The 23,572-nt window shown below is 46.3% G+C and overlaps 6 protein-coding genes across 6 annotated transcripts; 3 read left to right on the top strand and 3 right to left on the bottom strand.

Annotated features, from left to right (window-relative positions):
• The first annotated feature begins 501 nt into the window (after positions 1-501).
• LOC128306438 (regulator of nonsense transcripts 2) lies at positions 502-4,315 on the top strand. Its single transcript, XM_053043959.1, has 2 exons — positions 502-3,886; positions 3,965-4,315. Exons 1-2 carry the CDS (start codon positions 524-526, stop codon positions 4,289-4,291), a joined length of 3,690 nt encoding a protein of 1,229 aa, XP_052899919.1. The 5' UTR covers positions 502-523; the 3' UTR covers positions 4,292-4,315.
• A 525-nt stretch (positions 4,316-4,840) lies between these two features.
• LOC128306439 (E3 ubiquitin-protein ligase Hakai) lies at positions 4,841-6,617 on the bottom strand. Its single transcript, XM_053043960.1, has 3 exons — positions 6,541-6,617; positions 5,476-6,455; positions 4,841-5,411 (listed from the first exon to the last, which is right to left on the bottom strand). Exons 2-3 carry the CDS (start codon positions 6,449-6,451, stop codon positions 5,266-5,268), a joined length of 1,122 nt encoding a protein of 373 aa, XP_052899920.1. The 5' UTR covers positions 6,452-6,455; positions 6,541-6,617; the 3' UTR covers positions 4,841-5,265.
• Positions 6,618-7,128: 511 nt separating this feature from the next.
• LOC128306665 (carboxypeptidase N subunit 2) lies at positions 7,129-8,973 on the bottom strand. The gene is made up of 4 exons (XM_053044244.1): positions 8,970-8,973; positions 8,090-8,902; positions 7,840-8,009; positions 7,129-7,761 (listed from the first exon to the last, which is right to left on the bottom strand). The coding sequence occupies exons 1-4, from the start codon at positions 8,971-8,973 to the stop codon at positions 7,249-7,251; spliced, it is 1,500 nt and encodes a 499-aa protein (XP_052900204.1). The 3' UTR covers positions 7,129-7,248.
• A 445-nt stretch (positions 8,974-9,418) lies between these two features.
• Positions 9,419-10,951, bottom strand: LOC128306512 (32 kDa beta-galactoside-binding lectin lec-3-like). Its single transcript, XM_053044044.1, has 5 exons — positions 10,825-10,951; positions 10,573-10,745; positions 10,247-10,495; positions 10,007-10,169; positions 9,419-9,933 (listed from the first exon to the last, which is right to left on the bottom strand). Exons 1-5 carry the CDS (start codon positions 10,914-10,916, stop codon positions 9,648-9,650), a joined length of 963 nt encoding a protein of 320 aa, XP_052900004.1. The 5' UTR covers positions 10,917-10,951; the 3' UTR covers positions 9,419-9,647.
• Positions 10,460-12,651, top strand: LOC128306511 (inhibin beta chain). Its single transcript, XM_053044043.1, has 2 exons — positions 10,460-11,715; positions 11,778-12,651. The coding sequence occupies exons 1-2, from the start codon at positions 11,506-11,508 to the stop codon at positions 12,603-12,605; spliced, it is 1,038 nt and encodes a 345-aa protein (XP_052900003.1). The 5' UTR covers positions 10,460-11,505; the 3' UTR covers positions 12,606-12,651.
• Positions 12,652-13,327: 676 nt separating this feature from the next.
• On the top strand, positions 13,328-17,174 carry LOC128306783 (syndetin). The gene is made up of 4 exons (XM_053044395.1): positions 13,328-13,640; positions 13,769-16,285; positions 16,358-16,470; positions 16,655-17,174. Exons 1-4 carry the CDS (start codon positions 13,587-13,589, stop codon positions 17,049-17,051), a joined length of 3,081 nt encoding a protein of 1,026 aa, XP_052900355.1. The 5' UTR covers positions 13,328-13,586; the 3' UTR covers positions 17,052-17,174.
• The last annotated feature ends 6,398 nt before the right edge of the window (positions 17,175-23,572 follow it).

Here is a 23,572-nt window from a genome sequence, read left to right as displayed (position 1 = left end):
TATCCACGGTCAAAGATCTCATATAAACCTCATATAAACTTTGGCATCTAAATATTGTGTATATGGAAATGACGCAAATATTCAAACGTGCTGATTTGCCTACATTAGAAGATATACGACTTGGTCGTATATTACATGAACATAGAAACAGAAAAAAAACTATCTTTTTGAGACGGAACATTAAGAACATTAACAATAGCTCATTCGATCTTTAAGTCTGCAGTTATAAACTGTGTTCATATGGTAAACATACAAAGGGTGAACCTCTAGGGGGTGGTAAAGGGGGGTGAAGTTCTAGGACACCTCTAAACAGAAGCACAGAAGAAATAGAAACATATGGGTTCTACTTGCCGAGTGTTTATCTTTCAAGAGTTCACAAGTTTAATCAAAATTAATTCTCAGATTGCCTAGGCTCGGAAACGGAACCGCACTGCAGCTGACTGAAAAAGTTCGATCGAACCACGTAGGAGGTGGAACCATGGAAAACAGTGCTGAACAAAGTGCACAGGTTTGTCAGTCTGGCATGGCCATCGACGAGGATGCTGAGAAAGCGGAACTGGAAGCGTTTGTGGCCAGCCTACAGGAACGATACCAGCTAAAGGTACAAGAGCGCCAACGAAACCAAGCACCGGAACGACCAGCTGAGGAGGATTTCTTCCGCTATGATTCGAGTCTGAAGAAGAACACGGCGTTTGTGAAGCGATTAAAACAGTTCACTGCCCAACAGCTGCCGTCGCTAACGCAGGATGTTTCTGGATTGAATCTGACGAAATATATCTCGGAAGTAAGTGCAGCACTCGTGGAAGCGAAGCTAAAAATGAGCGACATTGGTGCGGTGTTAAAGCTTTGCAATCATCTGCATCGGCACTATGCCGACTTTGCGCCGACGCTGTTCGAAAATTGGCAGAAGCTGCTGCTGATTAAACCTGGCGAGAAAGTGGCCAACCCGAGCAAGATGCGCGTCGATCTGCGGTTCTATGCGGAGTTGATCAGTATGGGCATCTTTTCTAACAAGACGGGTCTGCCACTGCTAGGTGCATGCCTGACTGGGTTAATTACACAGGATAAAGAAGAGCACGTAAATCTATCAATTGTGCTATCTTTCTGTAAGCACTGCGGTGATGAGTACGCTGGTTTGGTACCTACACGGATGACTGAGCTGACAAAGAAGTATGGCGTTACAATGCCAGTGTCACCGCTGCTATCACCGGATCGGCAAAACAATTTACGTAATTTGTTGCGCGATTATTACCAATCGCTAGCCGAACACCTGCGATCGGAACATCGGCAGGTGCAGCTGGCAGAGAAATCGCGGCGCAAGATGCTGCAGTCAAAAGGCGAAGTGACGTCAGAGAAGCGTGAGCAATTGGCTCAGCTGCAGGCATCGTATGAAAAGCTGCACGCATCGACCAGCACGTTGGCAGATCTGCTTGGGGAAGCTATGCCACAGTTGGAGGAACTGCAAGAAACGGGACCATTGGTCGAAGGGTCCGTACTTGATGGTCGGGCCGGCGAGGAGATGCAGTTTGGCAACTTGGATCCGTGGCGCGACGAGGAAACGAAATCGTTCTATGTTGATTTGCCTGATTTGCGCCAATTTCTTCCAAATTACTGCGATAAAAAGCAATCAGGTGGAGAAGGAGACAATCCGCAGCAGCAGCAACAGCTGCATGACCAACAGCAGCAGGATGACGACGAGGACAACGAGGATACGGGTGATTTAGTTCCAAACATATTGGCCGGTCCACCCGTCACGGAGGAAACGCTTGACTCGGATATGCCGGAGTTGGATGGAGATCTCAGTTTTTCAGAGTCCACATCGTCACTGCATGACGAAGAAGATGCCGGAGTTACCGTGGATCCTGAAGCGGCTGAGGAAGAATCGTTGAAAAATGGAGCGAATTCCGGTAGTCTGGCTGGTGGTGGTGGTAACGGCACACCAAGCAATCACGGCAACCGGCGCTATTTCGAGCAATTCGTACAAAACCTTCAAAACTGCGTCAACCGTGAGCTAATAGACAATGCAGCGATCGATTTCTTGCTAAATCTGAATACGAAAAGCAAGCGAAAGCGATTAGTGAAGGTACTATTTGGAGTGCAGCGTACCAGGCTGGATCTATTACCAATGTACGCGCGATTTGTCGCTATCATCGACCTAGTATCGCCCGATGTGGCTCATGAGTTGTGCCAGATGTTGAAAATTGATTTCAAATATCATCTGAAGAAAAAGGATCAAATCAACATAGAAACGAAGATCAAGGTAGTCCGTTACATCGGAGAGTTGGTAAAGTTCGGCATTTACAAGAAACTGGAGGCGTTGTACTGTTTACGATGTTTGCTGCACAGTTTCCAGCACCATCACGTTGAGATGACATGTGCGTTCCTCGAAGTGTGTGGTGTTTATCTCTACAACTGCTCGGATAGTCGTATGCGTACAAACGCATTTCTTGAGCAAATGATGCGATTGAAGATGAACACCACGATGCAGGATCGGTATGTGCAACAGGTGGAGAATGTCTACTATCTGGTAAAGCGACCGGAAGGTTTGAAGGTAGCTCGAAAGGAACGGCCACTTATCCATGTATACATCCGGCAACTGATCTTTAAAGAGCTGGACAAAGCGAACGTGGATAAAATGATACAGCTGTTGCGTCGCTTAAATTGGGACGATGTGGGAACGTTCAACTACGCCGTCCGTTGCTTGTCTCGTGCGTATAACATCCGTTATCATCTGATTCGCAGTCTGGCCGACTTACTAGCCGGTTTAAATTCTTATCAGGAACGAGCCGTAATCCATGTGATCGATACGGTGCTCGAGGATATACGGGCAGGATTGGAAATACACGACAATAAGCTAGCACAACGGCGTGTAGCAATGGTAAAGTACTTGGGTGAACTGTACAACTACCAGCTGGTCGACTCGGATAACATTCTCAACACGCTGTACTCGATCATTTCGTTCGGTATTATCCTTTCGCATGATGGGCCACCTTCGGTTGTCGATCCGCCCGAGTCCTTGTTCCGGTTGAAGCTGGTATGTGTGCTGTTGGATACATGCGGGCAGTACTTCACCACGGGTGAGAATCGTCGCCGGTTGGACTATTTCCTCGTATTTTTCCAACAGTACTACTGGTACAAGAAATCCCATCCGTATTTTGCGGGCAGTAGTGTTGGTGGTGTTGGAGCTGCAAATAATGACGAAAAATTAGTCCCGGGCGCTGTGCCGAACGTGAAAGATTTGTTCCCGATACTTATGGATCACATGTACCGTGAGTGTTTGAAGAGTTTGAGACCAAAATTGAAACTTTATGCCAGTTTTGAGCAGGCGAAGGAAGCGGTGAATTCGTTGCGCCAGAAAATTTTCCCGGGCGAGGAGTTGGAGCGAGCGAATCAGGATCTGGAGCAGCCTAATGAACAGCATAGCATGCGAACGATAAGTGATGCACCGGAGTCATCCGATCATGAAGATTCGTTGCAATCGGACGATTGCACATCCGATGCGGGCGACGACATTTCCGAGGGATATGGTTCGAAGCGTCCGAACGGTAAGCGGCACACGGTGGACGATGAGGACGACGATACGCCTTCGCCTCCTATGGAAGGTGCGGACCAGGAGCTTGAGGGATACGATGAGGACGACGAGGAAGATGATAACGAAGAGGATCCCGAATATTATGATGATGATCGGGAGGGCGAGCTGGAAGTGGTGTCGGAACCACCACCACAGAAGCAACCAGAAGATCTTGAATTTGAGAGGGAGTTCGAACGGATGGCATCCGAGTACTGTCAGCAACGTGCGAAGGACTCAGCCAAAGTGAATCCCAAGAATGTACCGATCCCAATCACATTTCGCAATGAGACGAAGAAAACCTACGATCAGCTTCAGGTAATTCAAAAGCTTTTTAGGTACTTTTCAATAGTAATTGTAAATTTGATGGCTATGAAATTATACTAATAATTTTAGGAACCTACGAACGTTAAATCAGACACCGTACCGTTCGCGCTGATGATACGTGGAAAGGGCAAGCAGCAACTATACAAAACGTTCGAAGCACCGGAAGATAGTTCGCTTGCACAGTACATTCGCGAACAGGAACGGAAGTTACAGGAGGAAAAGGATAGTGTCAAACGGCTGACGTTAAATATCTCTGAACGCCTCGAAGAAGAGGACTACCAGGAGTCGCTGAATCAACCGTCACGTACCTCGGATCCGTTGCGAATGCGACCACTGAAACCGGCAAAGTTTAAACATCCAAAGGGTGTACCGGACATCGATGCCATTTTTCATTGATGGATGGATTTATGTAACAGTGGTTTTGAGATAATAAAACAACGCATGCGCCTATCGCCACAAGCGCTGCAAATGATATTTCAACGGCCTTAGAAAACACCACAACCGCAGCAGGGATACTTCAATGCAATCACATGATATTACAATGGCAGCACAGCTAACAACACCAGTACGATCCGTCGGATCGTACTTGGTTCATACCATCGTACTGATGTTGTGGTAAGTTGCGCTACCATTTTGATATCATGTGCTTGCATTGAAGTATGTCCAATAAAATTTCCTAACATAGTTTTCAGAACACTTCTGTTTTATGGCGTTACACTTGAAGTTTTGGTCTGCCATTAGTGGCTTTTTTACTTTTATTTATCTGAAGTATGATAGCTAGACTTCTGTATACGTAGAAATGATTCAAATGAGATTATCTCTAAAGAATGCAGTGTTGTGCTATTGATCGAATAGAATTTTCAAAATTTTGACAAAACATGCTTGTATATCGTTCATTGATGATTTGAAGAGCTCATTTGTTTTCATTGATAAAATAGATAGCTTTAGCCCTGGGATATTCAATATTTCTTTTGCATAAGAGAGAAATACATCACATTAAATGCACCTCAAATGCTTTTAAAATACGAAAACAATAAGAACAAGCTAGTTACAGTGAAAAAAATAGTTTAATGAGTTCTATTAATTTGAGAAAAAATGAATCTTCCAACTAAAACTTAACTATCTTTATAATTTCCAATTAGTTCAAGCGTACATAATTATAACGCTTTTTGTGTATCTAAATAATATTTATAACCTCATTCCAAAACTTGAAGCGAGATTTTAATCGCTAACCATATCGATTCGATCGTCTACGATGTTTGCACTTGGCATGTTGATTTATAAACAAGTGTACGGTTCGAATCGATGATTTATCTTACTTAATTTGCATCCTTAACCGGAACATCTCAAAAACGTACATCAGTTCAATTTTAACGATAGTACTGACTGGTGGATTGGCTCCAGTGGTTCGACGATATTGAGGATGATGTAGACGGCTGCACTTGTTGCTGCTGCGGAGATGATGTCTGATGTGCGTAAGGTGAGTAGCTGGCGCGCGACAAATGCTGATTCGGAGCTAAAAACAGATATGCAAAATGTGAGTAAACACCGTAAAACATCATTAACTATACTGTACCTACCAGGATGGTTTGTATTGTACGAGCTAGAGCTACCGTAATTATAGTAACTATCGCCCATCTCGGACTGGCGCATCATTCCTGACCGTGGAGAACTGTGCTGTTCACTGGAGTTCTTACGCAATGCAACCCCACCGGCGTTTACCTTTTCAGACACTAGCTTACTCATCGGCGAGAGTGCCATCGGCTGAATCGGGACGGTTTGTTGTGGGGACGGAATAACCAGCGGTTGTATCGTTGACTGTGCCGGTGGGGCCGGATTTGTCACGTGTCGGTGATTAATGTGTGCCTGTAGATCTCGTTGGGAAAGGTACGTCCGCCGACAGCCAGTATTCCCATACCGTGTCCCACCATGTGTACACATAAATACCGTACCGAGGCGCGTTTGTTCCACCCGTACAACCTTCTCGTTGCAGCGTGGACACACCTTGAATGTGTCGGAGCGTGCACACCGAAGACAAAATACATGCTTGCACGGTATCATTCGACCGTAGATAAGTATTGGATTGTCGCACTGATCGCAGCAGTAGATCATTGGGTTTAGCACCTTCTCCCCGATAAGATTCACCTTGTGGTTCCAGCTCAGACGTAACATCGGTTCCGGTGGACCACGGCTTATTGTCGTAAAGGTGGGTGCTTCCAGCTGGGAAATGTCTGCTTCCATGTCGATAATAAGCGGAGCACTACCGGGCGCCGGTAGAATGCTCGTCAATGGTTCCGGGTTCGGCTCGGCAGGCGGGTCTTGTGCAATCGGCACAATCGCCGCTGGTTCTTTGATAGCGACTGATTGCTGCTTTTCTGGTAATACGACTTCCTTTTCCGGTTCGGGTGATGCGACTTCTTCTTCTTCGTCGGAAGAGATTACTCGTGTTGCTTTCTTTCCACGTCCACGGCCACGACCGCGACCGCGCCCTCTAGTGCCTCTGGTCTTTCCACGCCCTCGGCCCGACTTTTTCGTACTACAGTCGTCTGAGTCCATGGTGCTGTACGACGGTGTAATAATGGGTGTAATGAATAAGCGAACTATGTTAGACGCAGATGGAAAAGTTGTACAGTAACTATACTTACAAAACCAAGATATAATTCGGCTATATTATTTCTTCGTTGATGGAATTAATCGTTTTTCTCCTTAAATTCACTCTTTCCCTACAAATAGGCACTTTCCTTCGGCAGCGAAAGGAATTTTGCGTCTTTGTTTAGATATATTCCATTGATTTGTTTTCGGTTGCTTTGTTTATAGTGTCAACGTGATTACTGTCGAGGGACATTGTAAACTGTCAAATTTGACAGTTTATGCGTGGGTTACATTTGTGCATTTGTAAGTACCGTTTTCAAAATGGATCTGCAATGTTGGTGTAATTTTACAGCAATTAGCAAATAGAGCACGTGTTTATTAATGTTATTCGGCCAAAGACATGGATATTGATTGTGTGCAATAAACCATACTAGGCATAAGATTATTTCAATCATACACTCATTTTATCTGAGAAATAGGATAACACTGCCTACAGTTTTGATATCTTACCGTTAATTTGAAAATATTTAACCTCCACGTGTTGTAAGTGCATCTAGAAATCAGTTCTACGAGTGTAATGTTAAATTAGAAACATTAGTTATACTGCTGGTTGAACATATTTACTACTATACCTTGCTTATATTAAACAGACAACCCACAGTACACAGTATAATTTATTCTAATTCTAACCTGTTATCCAATTCTGGACATTCTACTGTCGAATAATGAACAACTGATTTTGCGTCATACTGCGAAAGGTATTATGTTTGATATACTGTCGACATTGTGCTATCCCTTACCGAGGTATACCGAACAGGTGATGTAAATCCCAACCCTTGCGCCTTAAGCCTTCGCTTTAGACACACAATCACTAGTCCTATAATGATCCCAAGACCGACTACAATGCCCACCGAAAGAAGCGACAGGAAGATGGCACCAGGTCGTAGGAAGGCGGGCTTCTCGTAGCCCGGATTGTTTGGTCCATCGTGCATTGGTTGATCGCACACCTCGATGTGGGTTAGATCGGACAGGTGTAGTGATGTTAGTATGTAAGGCGTTTCGCAACGTGTTTCATCCTCCTCATCGTAGTCTGGCAGATTGGAAAATTGTACGCTATTCAGTACCCGCTGAAGGGCACAGTCACAGTGCCATGGATTTTCGCTCAGTAGCAGTACCTCCAGAGCACCTTTGAAAGCATTCTCGTCTAGCTGCTCAGTCGTACCGTCCTCTAGCGGTGTATGCAGGTGTTTAAGATTTGATTGTGATAGATCCAGCTGAATAAGAGGAAGAGTGGAAAACTCACGCAGGGTGAAGTAGGATATAGCGGCTTATGAATGGTGGATGAGACATACCTCTTTCAGGGAAGATATGTGTTGCAATACGGTCAAGTCAAACACTTCTAGCGCCGAGTTGTTACGTCCAGTGAATGTTTGTAGTAGTTTAACGTTTTGAAATGACTCAATTTCGATGGTATGCAGTACTGACATACTGCTGACGTTTAACTGAACTAATTGTTCCAGTGCTAGAAGCAGAGGTTATTTTGAAAGAAACATGATTAATTACAACAATGTGCTCAGGAAAGGAACCGTTCCGTTCACTCACGTTGAGCAAAGTTCAGCACTTCAATTGGGTTTTCGGCAAGGTTTAGAAGGTGCAGCGATATCAACTGATACACTGCCTGCGGTATCGCTGTGAAAAAGTTGCCTTGAATGTGGAGCTCCCTGAGCGCGTGCATTTCCGCAAACACCGTCTCGTCGATATCTGTCAGCGTGGCGTACGATAAATCCAGGCGCTCCAAATTAACCATCTGTGCTAGCGCTCTTGCTGTGCTGCCCGTTACCTGCCCGAGTGGATTCCGGGCGAGCGATAGATGGCGCAAGCTAACTATATGCTTAAATGCATCGTCCTGGAGTTGCGTTATCACGTTCGCTGCAAGGTGCAGTTCATCCAACAGCAATGGTATGCTGCTGTCTGCCGTATTGTATTGTCCACGGAAGACATCACTGCTGAGCGCATCACCGGACAGCTGGTTGAAGCTGAGATCGACGCGCAAAATATTGGCCGTATCTATAAACAGACCACCGGCCAAACTTACCAAACCGCACCGGCGACAGCTAAAGACCAACGTCGTGTTGGTGGCAGGAAGCTGCTGCAGCTTTGTAATGTTATTACCGGACAGCGACAAGACAATCTCCCGCTCCGGGTCGGTGGTATCGAACCGTTCCGGCCAGCTGCCGATCATGTGCTGAATATTTTTTCGCGAGCAGTCGAGCAAATCGTAACTCAGCACGCTGGCCGTCTGATTGGCGATCACGCATGTGCACCTGTCACAAATCGATACCCCATCTTCGTAGGGTTCGGGCGCTCCCACTGCAAAAATCACCAACAACACTAGTATCTGCAGAGGTAAACAGACTTGTAAGGTGCTTGGATCAGCGGTAATGAATAGAAGTAGGTGTCGGTCTTACGGTACTCCGTATACTCATTGTTTCTCCAGTGCGAACAAACCAATACTACAACTTCACTGCAGTTGGGTCTTGTGTTCAAACTTAGACAGAACATACCTTACACCTCTTTAATTTCATACCTGCTTGAGCCATCCGATCTGTTATCTGGTACAATGCATTATCTTATCTTGGTTGATTAGTTTGTCATCGACAGCACTGCGCTGGGTGTGGTGGTGGTAGTTAGTTGCGTGTTCATGCTTATCTAAAGTCATGAAGCAAGGCATTTGCTATTCATTTTTTGTTAACAAGCATCGGTGGAATTTGTAATTAATTTTGGGCTGTCATATAAAGACTTTAGTCATCTGGCGTATACCAGTAAAGCAGCTTTAGAAGCTAGTCAATATATCGTGCAAACGCGTTATCTTAGTGAAGGTTAACCATTTATCGATACATAGAAATAAGATAACGAACTGTTGCTGATGTTTGTCACATTGTGGATGTATATTTTCAAAACAAAATTTTATGTGCATCGCGTTTATGAAGTGATGATGTCTGATTCAACTTTGCCTTCATGGCGCATGCTTACAAAATCCCCCCATGCAAAAAAGGGATTTACGTATGACTGTCAGTTTTTTACACGCCTCCAGGCTGATAGGCTTGAAAGATAGCATACCGAGTACGAAGTAACGAACTACCGATAGCGCAAACTTGGACTACATAATGTCCACGTTCGGATCGGAGTATTCCTCAAACCCGCTACAGTTGGGCACCCCCGAATAGTAGTGGTCTACAGCGGTCACTTCAAGCTGCAAACCATTCGTACACTCGATGCGGAACCCATTGAGGACGTCCAGCTGACGCTGGTTTTTATAGGTGTACGTCTCGAACTTACTGCCGTTGATGGCAAACTTAAACTCTTGCTCCGCCAGCCCGATAGCCAACTTAAACTGCTGATCGATAATGAAAGGAAATCCACCAGATCGCTCCTCTTGTCGGAAGCTAAGGCAAAAGAGAGAATTAAACGCTTAGAAGGAGCTCGCGAGGCGCATCAGAAAAATGCAGCCATACTCACTCGAGTGCTTCGGATGCGTGCGAGTTCCGGACGACCACGTAGTACGGATCGAAGCGTGGATTAAAGTGTAGCGCTTGCTTTTTGCTCCCGTTCTCGTTAAACTTCAGGATGAAGCCACCGCGGGGATTCCCAAACGGGATCGCAGTCACGATGATGATGTGGCCTTAAAGTGTAAAAGTGGCTGCTAATGTACAGCAGGCAGGAGACAGTTTTGCGTAAGCCAACAGTGGCTGGGCATACCTGGGAGGAATGGTTTGGGCACATCGTTGGAAAAGTAGTATGCACTATCCTCGATCTGCAGTGCCGGAAATGGGAATGGGAACGACTGTCGATGGTCCACGCACAGTACTTGATGGACGTCTTTCGTTATTGTGATGGCTTTCATTTCAGCCAACGGGCCTTTGATCGGGAACGAGCAAACATGGCTGCCCTCGAATGCGATGTGGAACTGCTGGTCTCCGACGAGAATGTACACGGTGAACACGTTCCCTGGTGGATGTGGTTGAAATGTTGGGAATTGCATTAATATCACCTGCAGCACACGTACGCCACACAGAGCGTCGCACCGGGTTTAATCCTTTGCAGCTCTTTCGACGACGGATCACAGTGTTGTTCGGGTTGTTGCCACTGTCCACCCAACCGGGCATTACGCACTATCCGTTGATCTTCGTACCGTATGGACAGGTGCAACAATGCGTCCGCATCGTTTGACTTGTCTGCTTGAAACCCAATATCGACTCTGTTAGAACAAACACCAAAGTGAATGAAAAGAAGGGCTCTATAAGAGAATGGAGCTCACAGGTTATAAGAGCCTCTACCTTTCAGCGTCATCGATGGATTTGGTCCGTATATGGAAAATGTGCCCGGTGGCCACTGGGCAGCTTAAGGTTCCGGCGAACGTCGTCAGCATGGTTGGTACGCGTTGATGAATGTACTGTGCCGGGCAGTAATAGCGGTGAGTAACTGATTTGCTGCTAATATTCCACCTTCTGCCGAAGATCGTCTTATCACTGCCGACAGTTATCTGTAGCATGATAGATGGCGTACACCAACACGGGCTCCACATCAGGTAAAAGGTAAAACGCATACACTATTATCCTAATCTATTCCTCAACGGTATGTAAGCACGGGTTTGATAATATCGATTGATATGAAGTTGATACATTTCCAAGCGCTTTTAAAACTTGCAGCTCATAGGTAAGATAAAACTTGTTTTTTGGTAAACTGTAAGAAGAGATTTGTCTCGCTATGATGTCTCACCTTACGCTATTAATAAACTCACCTTACAACAGTATGTAAATGGCATTTGTTTTACTCCATAATGTGATATGTCTGTAATGTGGTTGTACGGCATTCTGCCTTCAATTTAAACGATACCTAACCTCGCTGACTTGTGATGTATGTTGTTTACCGACGTTGCCTCATGACCGTTTCAAGGTGAAACTATTCCTGGCCATCAGTTCTTTACGTTTCCCTCCCTTAACTCGATCCCATCGTCAATGGACGCTACGATGCGGGTTTACAATGCGACACTCTGGATACGACTAGAGCTTAAGCTGAAGCCAAAAAGTAAAGCAAACAAAGGTGCTGGTAGTATGTCCGGTACGGATAACCATTGGAGCATTCACGGTGGCAATAAGGTGCTAATACTGTGGGTATTTCGCATCATCAACGGATCAAAACCGGCAGAAACGATGAGCAAGGAAGAGGTAAGCATCATTAACCACGTTTTTAGAGGTTCCAGATTAATTAGACTTTATATATATATAAGGAATTCTCCAAGCACACGGAAATGATCGCCAAGCATACTATCCCGCACGAGTCAGGGCTCGGTTGGCAGCAGATCGATCTGACCAATGCCGTCCGGCAATGGCACGGCGAAAAGCGTAACGACAGTCTCAAGCTGTTCGTGGATTGCTCCGGCTGCGGCAACAAGATCCGTGTGCACATCTTCGAGCATGCGGCCAACCATCACCAGCTGCACCATTTCGCGCGCATCGGTCTGTACAGCAGCCGTAAGCAGAAGCCGCTGGTGATGATGAATGGGGCACCGCGTTCGATGATGAAGGTAAAGCATCCCAAAAGCCAGGAACGGAAGGCGAAGTATGGCGAGGGCACGGATGACGACTACAACCGGCCGCATCTGTTCGTGAGTCTGGACACGACGCAGGTCCGTCGGTTGCGTCGCCGCGCACTCGACTGCACCGGTGCTCCGAACGAGCAGTGCTGCAAGCAGAAGTTTTACGTCGACTTTAAGGCACTTAAGTGGGACGATTGGATTATAAGACCGCACGGCTACTACGCGAACTACTGCAAAGGTAGTTGCCATCTGGTGGACAAGTTTAGCACCGAGTATCATTACGTGATCGATCAGTACCGTCGGCAGGGTAATGTTGGTGGGCGAGGATTGGGCAAGATGCACCACAAATCGGGCGGGGGTGGTGCGGGTGCTGCTGGTGCGGCAGGATTGGCCGGTATACATCAATGCTGCGCGCCGGTAAAGTACTCACCGATGTCGCTTATATTTTACGGTCCCGATGGGCGCATCATCAAGCAGGATTTGGCAAAGATGATCGTGGAGGAGTGTGGTTGTCCGTGAACTTATGGGTAAAAACGTACGTACATATACGAAATTTGCTGTTAATTTGCAATAAGGGATGCTTAATAAAATTTCTACACGTTATTCGAAAGATAAATTGAAGTTGTGGTCATACATTCTGAAACTTTGCAATCGTTACATCTAGGATTGCTTTTTGTATTCTTTCCAGGTAGTACAAAAAAGAGATGACATATTTAGTGACGATTTCTACTAACAGCTTTCTAAAGATGCTGATGATGAATTCCAGGTTCAAACTAATTTCAAAAAGGCAGACGTCAGCAACATTAACGTGGTCAAATAACAAGGATATTACATAACTAAATTTAATTGTTACATGGTTTTTTGTTAATGTTTTTGTACTTGTATCAAACAGTGTACAGTGTATTTGTATCAAACAGAGTAAATAGTATAAACCAAACCTAGACCAAAAGGATACACACGATTCAGTTAGCACGTAGCACGAGTTGCAGTTGAAATTTGAATTTTTTCCACGAGCGTGTAAACGTTGCTTCAGCAAACGATAAAGTGCTGGACCCGTACTAATAAACGGACAGCCCAGTGTGTCAGCAAACAATACCAACACACACAACGGTATGACCGTATGACTGCAACAGTCAAGTATTGTTTCTTTTATTTAATGTGTTGATTATGTACAACACAATCTGGGGGTTAGTTTAGTGCATATGGGGAAGAGTTTTTCCTGGTTAGGAACGTACGGGAAAAACGATAGTAACGTTAATTAAAAATCTCTCTCATGTAGTTCTAACAGTGCAACGTTCGTAAATCGTGTGACAATGCGTACGGGGTAGTTCTGTGCATTGTAAAACAAAAGCAGTACGGGCCTGCAGAAGGGTTGATGGTGATTCACAGCAGTGCAACAGCAGTTAGCAGCAACAATAACAAAAGCGTATCCATTTTGCCTTCGCTCAACTGTCGATCGCGTACGCCCATCAACGCACCGCAAGTCAACCCATTTCAGTCATGGAAAAGGTGGAAGAAATTAAGTACAAAGTGCTAGAACTGATCAACAAAAAGGTTTGTATGTCTGTATGTGTAGGTGGTGATCAGCTGGATAACAACTTTCACCACCGGAATGCAAGATTCTTTGGAATGTTGAATGACAATTCGTTTACATGCTACTACTGCTCTTTTACCGTTTTTAGAAAGAGGTAAAGATTCCAAAGATGGGCTTCACGGATTATTATGTGCACCAGCAGCAGGTTGCCCGCGTAGCCGCAACGCCTGTTCCGGGTGGGCACGCGAAAGCTTCTATCCAAAACGTTCCTACAGCAGCGGTTAGTGGTATGCCACAGTATGACTGGGCGGAGGAGATATCTGGCCGAACGGGTGAACCGGATGAGCAGGCTGCCTCGGACCAGGAAGTGTTGGAATCGACCGAAGCAATCTACTTCGACGGTGGTAGCAATACCGGCCTGCACGAGTTGCGCAAACTGTCTGAATCTGGTCAGCTGCTCGACTGTGGTTCGATCGAACAGTCGATGGTTGTGTTGCGGCGTCAGCATCGTGTTATCTCGAAAAAGGTCCTACAGCTGATTTTGGAACAGCGAGCGGCCTGCGATGATGAGTTCCAGCGCATCCGCGAAACGGAGCGACTGTTGCGGGACACTATTGGAATGTGTCGAACCGCGCGGCTTAAGCTGGACACCTCGAAGCTGCTGCTTACCACGACCAATCTCGAGATATTGGCGGCGTACAAGAAGCGCCAGACTCTGGTCAATCTGTTGCGCACGCTAAACGCACTGAAAAGCATGCGATCCATCGATCAGCGTCTGCAGCGAAGGCTTACCGATGCGGATTACGGTGGTGCGATTGCAATACTGCTCGAAAATAAGAACCTGTCGCAGCGGTTTCACCAATACCGGTGCGTGGAGTCACTTTCGCACAAGCTGCAGGATACACTGCTACTGACGGAGGTGCAGCTAGAGAGTGTGCTGGGCGAGATGCCGTCCGAGTTCGAACCGGCCCGTTACCAGAAGCTGCAGGAAGCGTACCAACTGCTCGGCAAGCAGCTGATCGCGATGGATCAGCTGCACATGAACTTTGTCTCATCCGTACATACGGCCGCGTTTACCGTGCTCCGTCAGCACATGGAGGTTAGCGTGGAGGAGAGCAAAAAGCTTACCTACGAGCAGATGTGCGAGTGTGTGCCGATGGACCGTTACGTCCACTGCTTGACCGCGCTTTGCCGCGCATTCTGGAAGATATTGGTGTCTTACCATCAGATACGCTGCTGGCACCAGAATCGGTGCCTGTGCGAAAAGGCACCCGCTGCTGAGGGCGACATATCACCGGATCGTTCGTCGGCCAAGTTTCAGCAAGAGTACATCCGCCAGAAGCTTGAAAGCGGACAGTTTCGGCTGTGGAATGACATCCAGGCGAAGGTTTGCGTGTTTATCGGCACCGGTAGGCTGTACGCACTGAAGTACGATCAGTTCGTGCAGATATTGGCTATTGTGCAGCGACTGAAAAAGGTGGGGGGAGAATTCTGCGAAAGCCGATCGGAAAAATTGCTCGGAGCGATGCAGCGCCAAAGCATGGAGTTTTTCCAGCGATACCATGCGTCCTGTCTGGAGGAGATTGGGCTATTCTTTGACCATGAGGTGTGGGTACCGATCGGTAGCTTTCACGATGTGACACAGTTGCAGGAGTATCGGAACTTTCGGCATGCACTCGCACGTACGGCTGGTAGTACATTGGCTGCCGCTCGCAGTAGCCCGGCAGGAACGGAGCTGCTTCCGGACAGTGCCTCATCGTTGCACTCGCAGGACGAAAGCTCACTGTACGGTTCCTGCGGGTACTTTTTACGTTTCACCGAGAAAAGCTCCCCATTCGATGGTGGGTTCGACAGTACGATGTTGGAGGAGGATATACTGGCCGGGATTGCGGACGAATCGTCCTACTACTGCTCGGAGGACAGTAGCGATAACAATGAGCAACAGTCGGCAGGTTCACCGGGATCCCCTAGACATAGTGGGAAATCGCAACCTGCGCAATCTCCACTGACTCCGCCCGCTCCACCGATCGTCGTGGTTAACACCTCCCTGACCGTGTTGCGCTGCATTGGACGGTATCTGTACTTTTGCAAGTTACTTCACCCAATCACGCCCCATATCGTGCGCTCGATGGCGGAGCTAATCGACTACTATATGTACTCCGTACATGACCTCTTTTCGGCCGATTTGCCGGTGCCGCGCGATAACTTGTCTAGTGCGCGACTACGGACGGCGATGCAGCGCATCCAGGCGGAGCTGCTACCGAAGTTGCGCCGTGTGTGGCCCCTGTCCGATGAGATGGTACGTCCAGATCTTACCGATCCCGACACACTGTACGGACTGCAGAAGCGTATCGTGGCGTCCGAGAGTTGTATCACACTTGTCGCCCAGTTCCGTCAGATGGAGAGCTATCTGGGGGGTTTGCTCGGTGGAATGATGACAACCGTACCGCCGAGTAGTGAAGAAGATGGTTGGACGCAGGCAGCATTGCGCGAATATCTCGTACGCACCACCGAGTACGTGCCGGATGTACGGAAGCCTATCTTTATGTGCTCGACCGCACGCGTTATCGATCTGCAGGCGGTATTGAACGCGATGGCCAAGGTGAAATGGGACGTGAACCATGTGAACGTGCAACACTCACCATACATCGATACCATCAATCGAGTAAGTATTCAAAGCTGTACCAAAGCTACATGAGCCTGGACTAGTTTTGCTCACCCTTTCTTCTATCTGCAGGGTATACAGTACTTTGCCATGAAGTTGGAAGAACAAACCTCCACTGTGGTGCTGCCGCAAGATGTACTGTGGGATAGCTTTGTGCATGTGCTGACGCATCTGCTCGTTGAAGGGTAATGTACTGATCCAAGAATTCAACAAATAATTTTCAAGAAACGCAAAATCCCAAATTTCCTAGACATTCTGGACCAAACATTCTCCAAAGATTCCTATAATATTTTCTGACCCGATCGGAAAAAATCACAGAACTTCAATTCGGTGAACTATGTTAGTTATATTCTGTAACATCTCAAACAGATTCTCGAACGCCAAAAAGTGCTCGGCAGGTGGAAGGGCGTTGATGCAGCTGGACTTTACCCATTTCTGGTCCCTACTGGAGATTGTCTCGGGCGGCAAACATCCGGAGCATCGGGCGTACGTGGAGCAGTACGTGAAGGCGTACTATCTGCCGAAGGATCTGCTCGAACAGTGGCTGCTTGAACCGCACGGCTACTCGCCGAAGCATTTGGTTGGGTTGGTACAGTGTGCGTGTAGCAGCGATAAGAAAACTCGTCAACGGCTGCTTGCTCTCGTCGAGTCGAGCAGCAATCCCATCAACGCTGCGACCATCCCCACCACTAATTCATCCCCAGCCCAGCAGCAACCGTCCGGGGATTGTTCGACGCTGGGCGATGGACCGAAGAAGGATGCCTGAATTAAGCCCTGCTATTCGGTATCTGTTTTATCGCTCTGTTTTGTTTCGTTACGTTTCCCTCCATTAGGTGTAGTGCTTTATGTTTGATTATTCTTATATATGTTTAATTAACCTCATTGGCCTGTCCTCGGGCCCTGACGTAACAATATCCCCAATCTGGGTTCTAATCTCGAAAAGTGTAAAGTCTTTCCCCTAGCCTCTTACAGCTATAGATAAATCAATCAGATCGCCCGGTAAGATTTAGGACTAGGGTTGGTCACCATCGACAAACCAGCTCTAGAAGAGCTAAAAAAGAAGTTGAAATCTCGAACAAAACCGCATGACCTGTATTAAAATTAATTTATATTTTCAATCTCAATTATTGCTCCTCTCTTTACTGTCCTCTCTTGTCTGTGTGTCTCTCTTTCCCATATGCAATATAACGTATGCTCATTGTTTGGTAGTTAGTTTGGTTTATGATTGTTATATGCTCAGTCGTTATTATCTTTAGAGCGGTTTCCGCTGTACGTATTCCGGTTCCGATGGAACGATAAGCTAATTACGAATCCCTAGCGGAAGGGAGGGAACCCATTATCATGCAGAAATATGGCTTCCTCCTTCGTTCCGTGTTTCCTATGTTCCCGGAACGCACTCTAGAGCGAATCTTATTTAAATGTAAGCTAACACCTGATGAAATAAAAAGACAACAGACCAGAAATGGTTGAAAACAGTGGTATATGAAAAGGCTAAAATCTGGTTGATTGCAGTGATTTGTACATAGAGGTTTTTTGTTCGTTAGATAAGTTTGTAATTTGAAGTGATAATTGTACTAGAAGCAGCTTCTAGTACAATTAGCTCGTGTGACCATTCACAGATTGGTATTTAGTATGGATGTATATATTCATGGTATCGCTGAGAACTTGATAATGGATTTCAACGAAGAGGAAATATATGTATAAAGGTCCGGTTTTAATTCTACCATGAAGCTCAGGCATTTGTAGCTAGCTTAAACATTTTTTTTATTATTATTCTCACACTCCATGTTAGGCAGTATCTGTCAGTATCTGATCAATTGACCTATGTCGAGCTGAAAAAAAAGCACACACAAAGCATTAGGGTGTAGTTTTGTTTGTCTTGTATGGTAGCTTTATATGTTCCTCTTTTTTTATGGATCGCGAATTCTTACTCGCGAATTGTGGGCAGTAAAGCCCGTACCACACCCAACTCGAAGGATGTTGGTACGTTGTTGGTTTTTTAAAGAGATGCAGTAAGTCCGGACATCGAGTCATTCGGTTAAGCTGAAGCTGTAATAACAGCTTTTACAACACAGCTAAGAAAACCTCATCAAAGCACACAAACCCTCCAAAGCAAACATCGGTTCTGCGGTGCTGTGTTTTAGTTGTACGGTGCGCATATAGGTGTTTTTATTTCTGGCTGATTTATGACCGCCCATAAGTCACTTGTAAAGATGTAGAACAACAGCAACAACACAAAAAAAAAAAATGAAAGGAACGAACGCTTCCAGCACATGGACATCGGGAGGTGATCCAAAGGTACTGGTGCGAAGCGTACGCGTCGAAATTATAATAATTAGATCAAAGCCGGTGATGGTCGGACATCGCCTTCCAAATAGACGGACAAGAGAGACAAACAACACGCAAAAAAAAACTACACAACATAAAACATCGTGGAAGTGGTTCCGTACTTTGACGAACCGTCTACACAAACAGAAAGGGGGTGAGGTTGTTCAGAATACATTCTAACCTTCTAAGAACACCTCAATCGACCTTAACAGGCTCTAGCTTGTAAGGTATGCCGATGCAGTTTGGAAGATTGTCTAGAAAAGCTGTCGAATACATATAATTTGAGTTTGGGTGTAAAATAGTCTTGGTAAGTTATGGAACTTTAACCAACAAGGGTGCGGTAGGTATTGCAGACCACCTCCAAGTACTTTGGTACAATAAGCTAGGAGAGATCATCATTCCAAGTTTTGACCCAATTGTATGTGGCTCATTGCATATGACTGTAATATTTTTTGCGGGATCCTTATATATTTACGTACCACATCTAATGATAACCACTTACTTCACATGTTATTGATCGTCCAGGCGATCATAAGTATTTCGAGGAGATCCTTCTTCCTGGGAAACGTAGTAGACATTGAAGCCTTACCTTGGGTTGGGGGACACTCAAAGCTCTGGTAATGAGAACACGCAAGCTCAGAAAGTCCAAACGGTTCTGTCTCGTCTAAGCTGAGGCATCTTTAATTATACTCAGCTTTATATTGAGGTTTTCACTCTCTTTGTTAAGCTATGTTTCGGGTAATGATTTCAGTACAATGCTGTATATTGTTTATGTTTGCGTTGGTCACTAGTTGAGTGCAATTGTGCATTCTTTCAGGGGTTTACCCTAATGTGAGTCACTGTCACTGTTTCCGGGTAATTGTTATTTTGCTAAAATCTGTTCTGTATCAAAATGCAACGTGTTTAGCAGATATGCTACATGATCATTCAGACTACATCGTTAATTCAACTCAATAATATACCTGGAATACCTTGAGTACGACTAAAGCAACCTCGTGAAGATAACATGCGTTTTGTCACCCGTCAGATCGCGAAATAAACACTCCATTAAACTTCACCTAATCTCAGCGTCGTAAAACCGATTACAAATCTGCTTTATACCACCCGGTATCAGCAAACCGCAGCGGTCCCGGTGTGGTCGCACCAGGTCGTAAATTAAGTTTTACACTCCCGTCCACCACATTCCGAAACGCAAGGGTTTTACGCACGCATGTCGCAGAATGGGGAAAAAACAACATAAATTAGGCACCAGAAAGGCCTGCGCCGGGAACGTTTGCGTGAATGCGATTCCGTTTTGTACTTTGCCGTACTCGTGGCACATGTCACAGCACGCACGGTACGGCGTTGATATTCATATTATGGATACGCGGGTGAGGCATGTGACGTCGGTAAGGATTGCGAATTGTGTTTTCTTTTCCACCGGTCAGCAAAAAAAAAGGGTTTCCGCCGCGCAATAGTGCGTGTGTACGCTTCGCGAGATATTTGCATGATCTTCTGGTGGTATTAAAACCGAGAAGCAAGACGTTCTGCGTAAAGCACTTCCTGCATCGGCTACTGTCACCGTGCACTGGCGGTGCGAACAAGTAGGAAATTTATAATCCATATACGCACCGGCGTTCGGGGGAATCGTAAAAATGGTGACCCGTCTTAATCCTCGGCCGCGTCGAAACGATTGTAATTAATGTGAGCAGCACAGTTTTGCATTAAAGACGTAGCCGATTTGCATGTGATACTAGCCAGGGGGTTGTGTAGAACGTTTTGCTCTATTTGTGGACTCCCGCCACAGCCAGAAGCTGCACCACTTAGCTGCCTACGCATATACCTTAAGTAAGTTTCTTGGCACCAGGCACAAATATGATGCGGGTGTCCTAAAAACCGTGCCCTTGCGAGATGACATTGCATCAGCATTTCGTACGAGACATTCATAGTTTACGACCTAAAGTACCCGGGGAATGTGGCTTCTAGGTATTATTTTGCTATGCAGAGATAATAGCAATGGTAGCAAGTAAGCTGTTCTATGCAATTGTGCCTAGCTTCTTATTGGAAGCGGCTACGTGAATCGTAACAGCTTAGCATCTTGAATGCACTATCTGACCCGTTTGATGGTGCGACGGAAAAATTTCCCCCTCCGGGTTACGATTGATTGGAAGCAATGTCCAGTACACCTCAACATTCCTTACGATCGATGCGCGCTCGAAACTTACCAGTCCGGTTAAATTCCTCACAACGTCACGCGTGATTCATTGGACGCTCATGTTAGCCGTTGTCTTCCGTATGATGTCCGCATGTGGACGAGATGCTCCAGCTCAATTTTTATGATTATTTGATTATTTGATGATGACGAGTCCCAACTCTTGTGCGAAACGAATTTGTCTCTATGATGTTTTAAAAGTTCTTAAACATCACTAGTTTATTATGATATCTGGAAGTTGCGGTGTCAGCGTCAGGGTCCTTAGCTTTAGACTATATTAATTTCCACAAGAGTTTCACTACATCCTGACATGAGTATGACCTGATTATGATTATTCTTACGCTCAAGTTGGTTCGTAGAAGTTCGTGAAGAATTAAGCAGATGAAAACCACAGTAAACAATAGAATGCTTCACTTTCATTCATTGCAGGAATGGATTAGCGGTTATAAAGATGGAGAACCAACTCCATACTCCTTATCCTTGTACACTGTAGAATAGTTCTTCATTGTTTTATAAACGCTATATGTTGTGATCCAACCTGGCCGAGCTGATTAGACCAGTTGCTCGCCGTTGACAGTCAAGCTGTCAACGTGTCGATGTATAGGTGAAGGATCAGCTCGGCAGGTCAATGGGCCCTACACCAAAAAAGGGAATGGCGCAAATCCGCTTGGTGCGATCGGTCGGTGTGCGCGCGCGAGTCTAATTTTATAAGTTATATTAAATATATGTAGTAACGTGTACTTTGTGTTATTCGAACGTTACTATTAAAACAATATCACGACCGAAACATAAAGGTGGCGACGAGGGAAACCTGAACTTTTTCTGTTTGTGACACATTTTACTGCGTGTGTGTGCTTGTGACAAACATTTTAATTTTGTAATAGTTTCGTGCATTGTGAAAAATTCCGCGGCCACCGACCAAAAAGCGTAAGATGAGCACCAACGAGAACGGTGCATCAGACGCGAGCGAGGAGGAAACACGTCGATCTTCACTGATCCGTTCCAGCGCTTTTGGCCCCTCTCATCTCTTCGCCCCTCCGCCAACGCAGAGCGTACCGTCAGCGCCATCGCAGCATCCCGGGACGCCGTCATTTCCACAAGCGGGATCAGCACCGAATCCCGAAACTGCTGCGCTTTACCAAATGTTGCAGTTAATGCAACAACAAATGACCCAGCAGCAGCAAATGATGGCACAAATGATGCAAATGCATACGACACAGCGTAACCCGGAATCCCAGCATCAGCAGCAGCCGCTTAGCCCGCAGCAGCCCGAGCTCATCATGGAAGCCTTGGCGCGCAGCCTTATAGAGTTTCGGTACGAGGCCGAATCCAACGTAACGTTTGAAGCATGGTATGCCCGTTACGAGGATTTATTTAAGCAGGACGCCTCCCGACTCGACGATGCGGCTAAAGTTCGCCTGCTACTAAGGAAGCTAGGAACGATGGAACACTCTCGCTATTCCAATTACATCCTGCCCCGTCTTCCGCGCGACGTGTCTTTCGAGGAAACAGTGTGTATCCTGAAGTCGCTGTTTGGATCCGCTGAATCCATCGTTAGCAAGCGTTACCAGTGTATGCAGCTAGCAAAAACGCGCTCGGAGGATATTCTAGCGTTCATTTGCCGCGTGAACCGTTCATGCGTCGATTTTCAGTTTTCATCGATGAACGAGGACCAGTTCAAGTGCTTGATATTAGTATGTGGGCTGAAGGATGAAACTGATGCAGAAATCCGCACAAGGCTTCTCGCGCGAGTGGAAGAGAGAAATGATGTCACGCTAGACGAACTAGCAGCCGAGTGTCGGCGTATAAAACATTTAAAAGGGGACAGCGTAATGATTGGTGCAAAATCAAGTGACCAAGTTCTGGCCGTTCATAGAGGATCTATGCAAACGAAGCCTTCACACCATCACAGAGCCACTGTGCAACAGCGAAAGCCTCCGCAACGAAAACCGAACGAACCAACGGTGTCGGGTAAACCATCTCGGCCGTGTTGGTTATGCGGTGACCTTCATTGGGTGAGAGACTGCACCTACGTTTCTCACAAGTGCAAAGAGTGCGGTAAATTCGGTCATCGTGACGGTTACTGCGGCGCGTCGAGGCGCAGTAGGAGACACGGAGCCTTTAGAAAGCGCGATCCGGTTGCTACACGTGTCGTGATGGTAAACGTGTGCAGAGTGAACGAACGGCGAAAGTTCATTTCGATAAGGATTTTCGGGAGAGACGTGCGGTTACAGCTAGATACGGCATCTGACATAACCGTAATTAGTCGTGCGTTATGGCAGTGTTTGGGTCAGCCGCCGTTAAACGCCGCAAGTGTCTGCGCAAAGACCGCATCTGGTGATGCACTACAGCTCGATGGGGAATTCGAAGCGGAAATCACGCTCGCTGGCAAAAGAATGAACGCTACAGTCCGGGTTGCTCCAGCCGACGTGAAGCTGTTCGGCGCCGATCTGATCGAGCTTTTCGATCTCGGTTCCATACCCATGGACGCGTTCTGCAGCGTGATAGGGTCCGAACCCTTTGTGAAGAAGCCCGAAACCGAATACGTCATCGCCAGCCTCGAACTAGAAAACGACGTAAGATCTGTTGTGGTAAAAGCAATCGACTCATTCCCTCTTAATTTCAGAGACGTTGAACAACACACACAGACTGATCCCCTACTGCGGAAGGTGCACAAATACGTTGTCGAGGGCTGGCCACGCAATGAATCATTCGGCACAGCGCTATCGGCATTTCACAACCGAAAGGACGCTCTCTCAACGGTAGGA

Source organism: Anopheles moucheti, chromosome X, assembly GCF_943734755.1.
Source record: "Anopheles moucheti chromosome X, idAnoMoucSN_F20_07, whole genome shotgun sequence".
Classification (NCBI taxonomy): Eukaryota; Metazoa; Arthropoda; class Insecta; order Diptera; family Culicidae; genus Anopheles; species Anopheles moucheti.
This window is presented reverse-complemented; position numbering and strand designations above follow the sequence as displayed.

What these genes read in the sequence shown, in the direction of transcription:
- LOC128306438 (XM_053043959.1), top strand. Translation starts at nt 524, where the DNA reads ATGGCCATCGACGAGGATGCTGAGAAAGCGGAACTGGAAGCGTTTGTG. An exon ending in AAACCTACGATCAGCTTCAG is followed by an intron (nt 3,887 to 3,964) that starts GTAATTCAAAAG and finishes TAATAATTTTAG; the next exon opens with GAACCTACGAACGTTAAATC.
- LOC128306512 (XM_053044044.1), bottom strand. Translation starts at nt 10,916, where the DNA reads ATGCTGACGACGTTCGCCGGAACCTTAAGCTGCCCAGTGGCCACCGGG. An exon ending in TCCATCGATGACGCTGAAAG is followed by an intron (nt 10,746 to 10,824) that starts GTAGAGGCTCTT and finishes TTGTTCTAACAG; the next exon opens with AGTCGATATTGGGTTTCAAG. An exon ending in GCCCAAACCATTCCTCCCAG is followed by an intron (nt 10,170 to 10,246) that starts GTATGCCCAGCC and finishes TTACACTTTAAG; the next exon opens with GCCACATCATCATCGTGACT.
- LOC128306439 (XM_053043960.1), bottom strand. Translation starts at nt 6,451, where the DNA reads ATGGACTCAGACGACTGTAGTACGAAAAAGTCGGGCCGAGGGCGTGGA. An exon ending in GTACAATACAAACCATCCTG is followed by an intron (nt 5,412 to 5,475) that starts GTAGGTACAGTA and finishes ATCTGTTTTTAG; the next exon opens with CTCCGAATCAGCATTTGTCG.
- LOC128306511 (XM_053044043.1), top strand. Translation starts at nt 11,506, where the DNA reads ATGGACGCTACGATGCGGGTTTACAATGCGACACTCTGGATACGACTA. An exon ending in AAACGATGAGCAAGGAAGAG is followed by an intron (nt 11,716 to 11,777) that starts GTAAGCATCATT and finishes TATATATATAAG; the next exon opens with GAATTCTCCAAGCACACGGA.
- LOC128306665 (XM_053044244.1), bottom strand. An exon ending in AGTGCTGAACTTTGCTCAAC is followed by an intron (nt 8,010 to 8,089) that starts GTGAGTGAACGG and finishes CTCTGCTTCTAG; the next exon opens with CACTGGAACAATTAGTTCAG. An exon ending in ACATATCTTCCCTGAAAGAG is followed by an intron (nt 7,762 to 7,839) that starts GTATGTCTCATC and finishes CCTCTTATTCAG; the next exon opens with CTGGATCTATCACAATCAAA.
- LOC128306783 (XM_053044395.1), top strand. Translation starts at nt 13,587, where the DNA reads ATGGAAAAGGTGGAAGAAATTAAGTACAAAGTGCTAGAACTGATCAAC. An exon ending in TAGAACTGATCAACAAAAAG is followed by an intron (nt 13,641 to 13,768) that starts GTTTGTATGTCT and finishes TACCGTTTTTAG; the next exon opens with AAAGAGGTAAAGATTCCAAA. An exon ending in ACGCATCTGCTCGTTGAAGG is followed by an intron (nt 16,471 to 16,654) that starts GTAATGTACTGA and finishes CATCTCAAACAG; the next exon opens with ATTCTCGAACGCCAAAAAGT.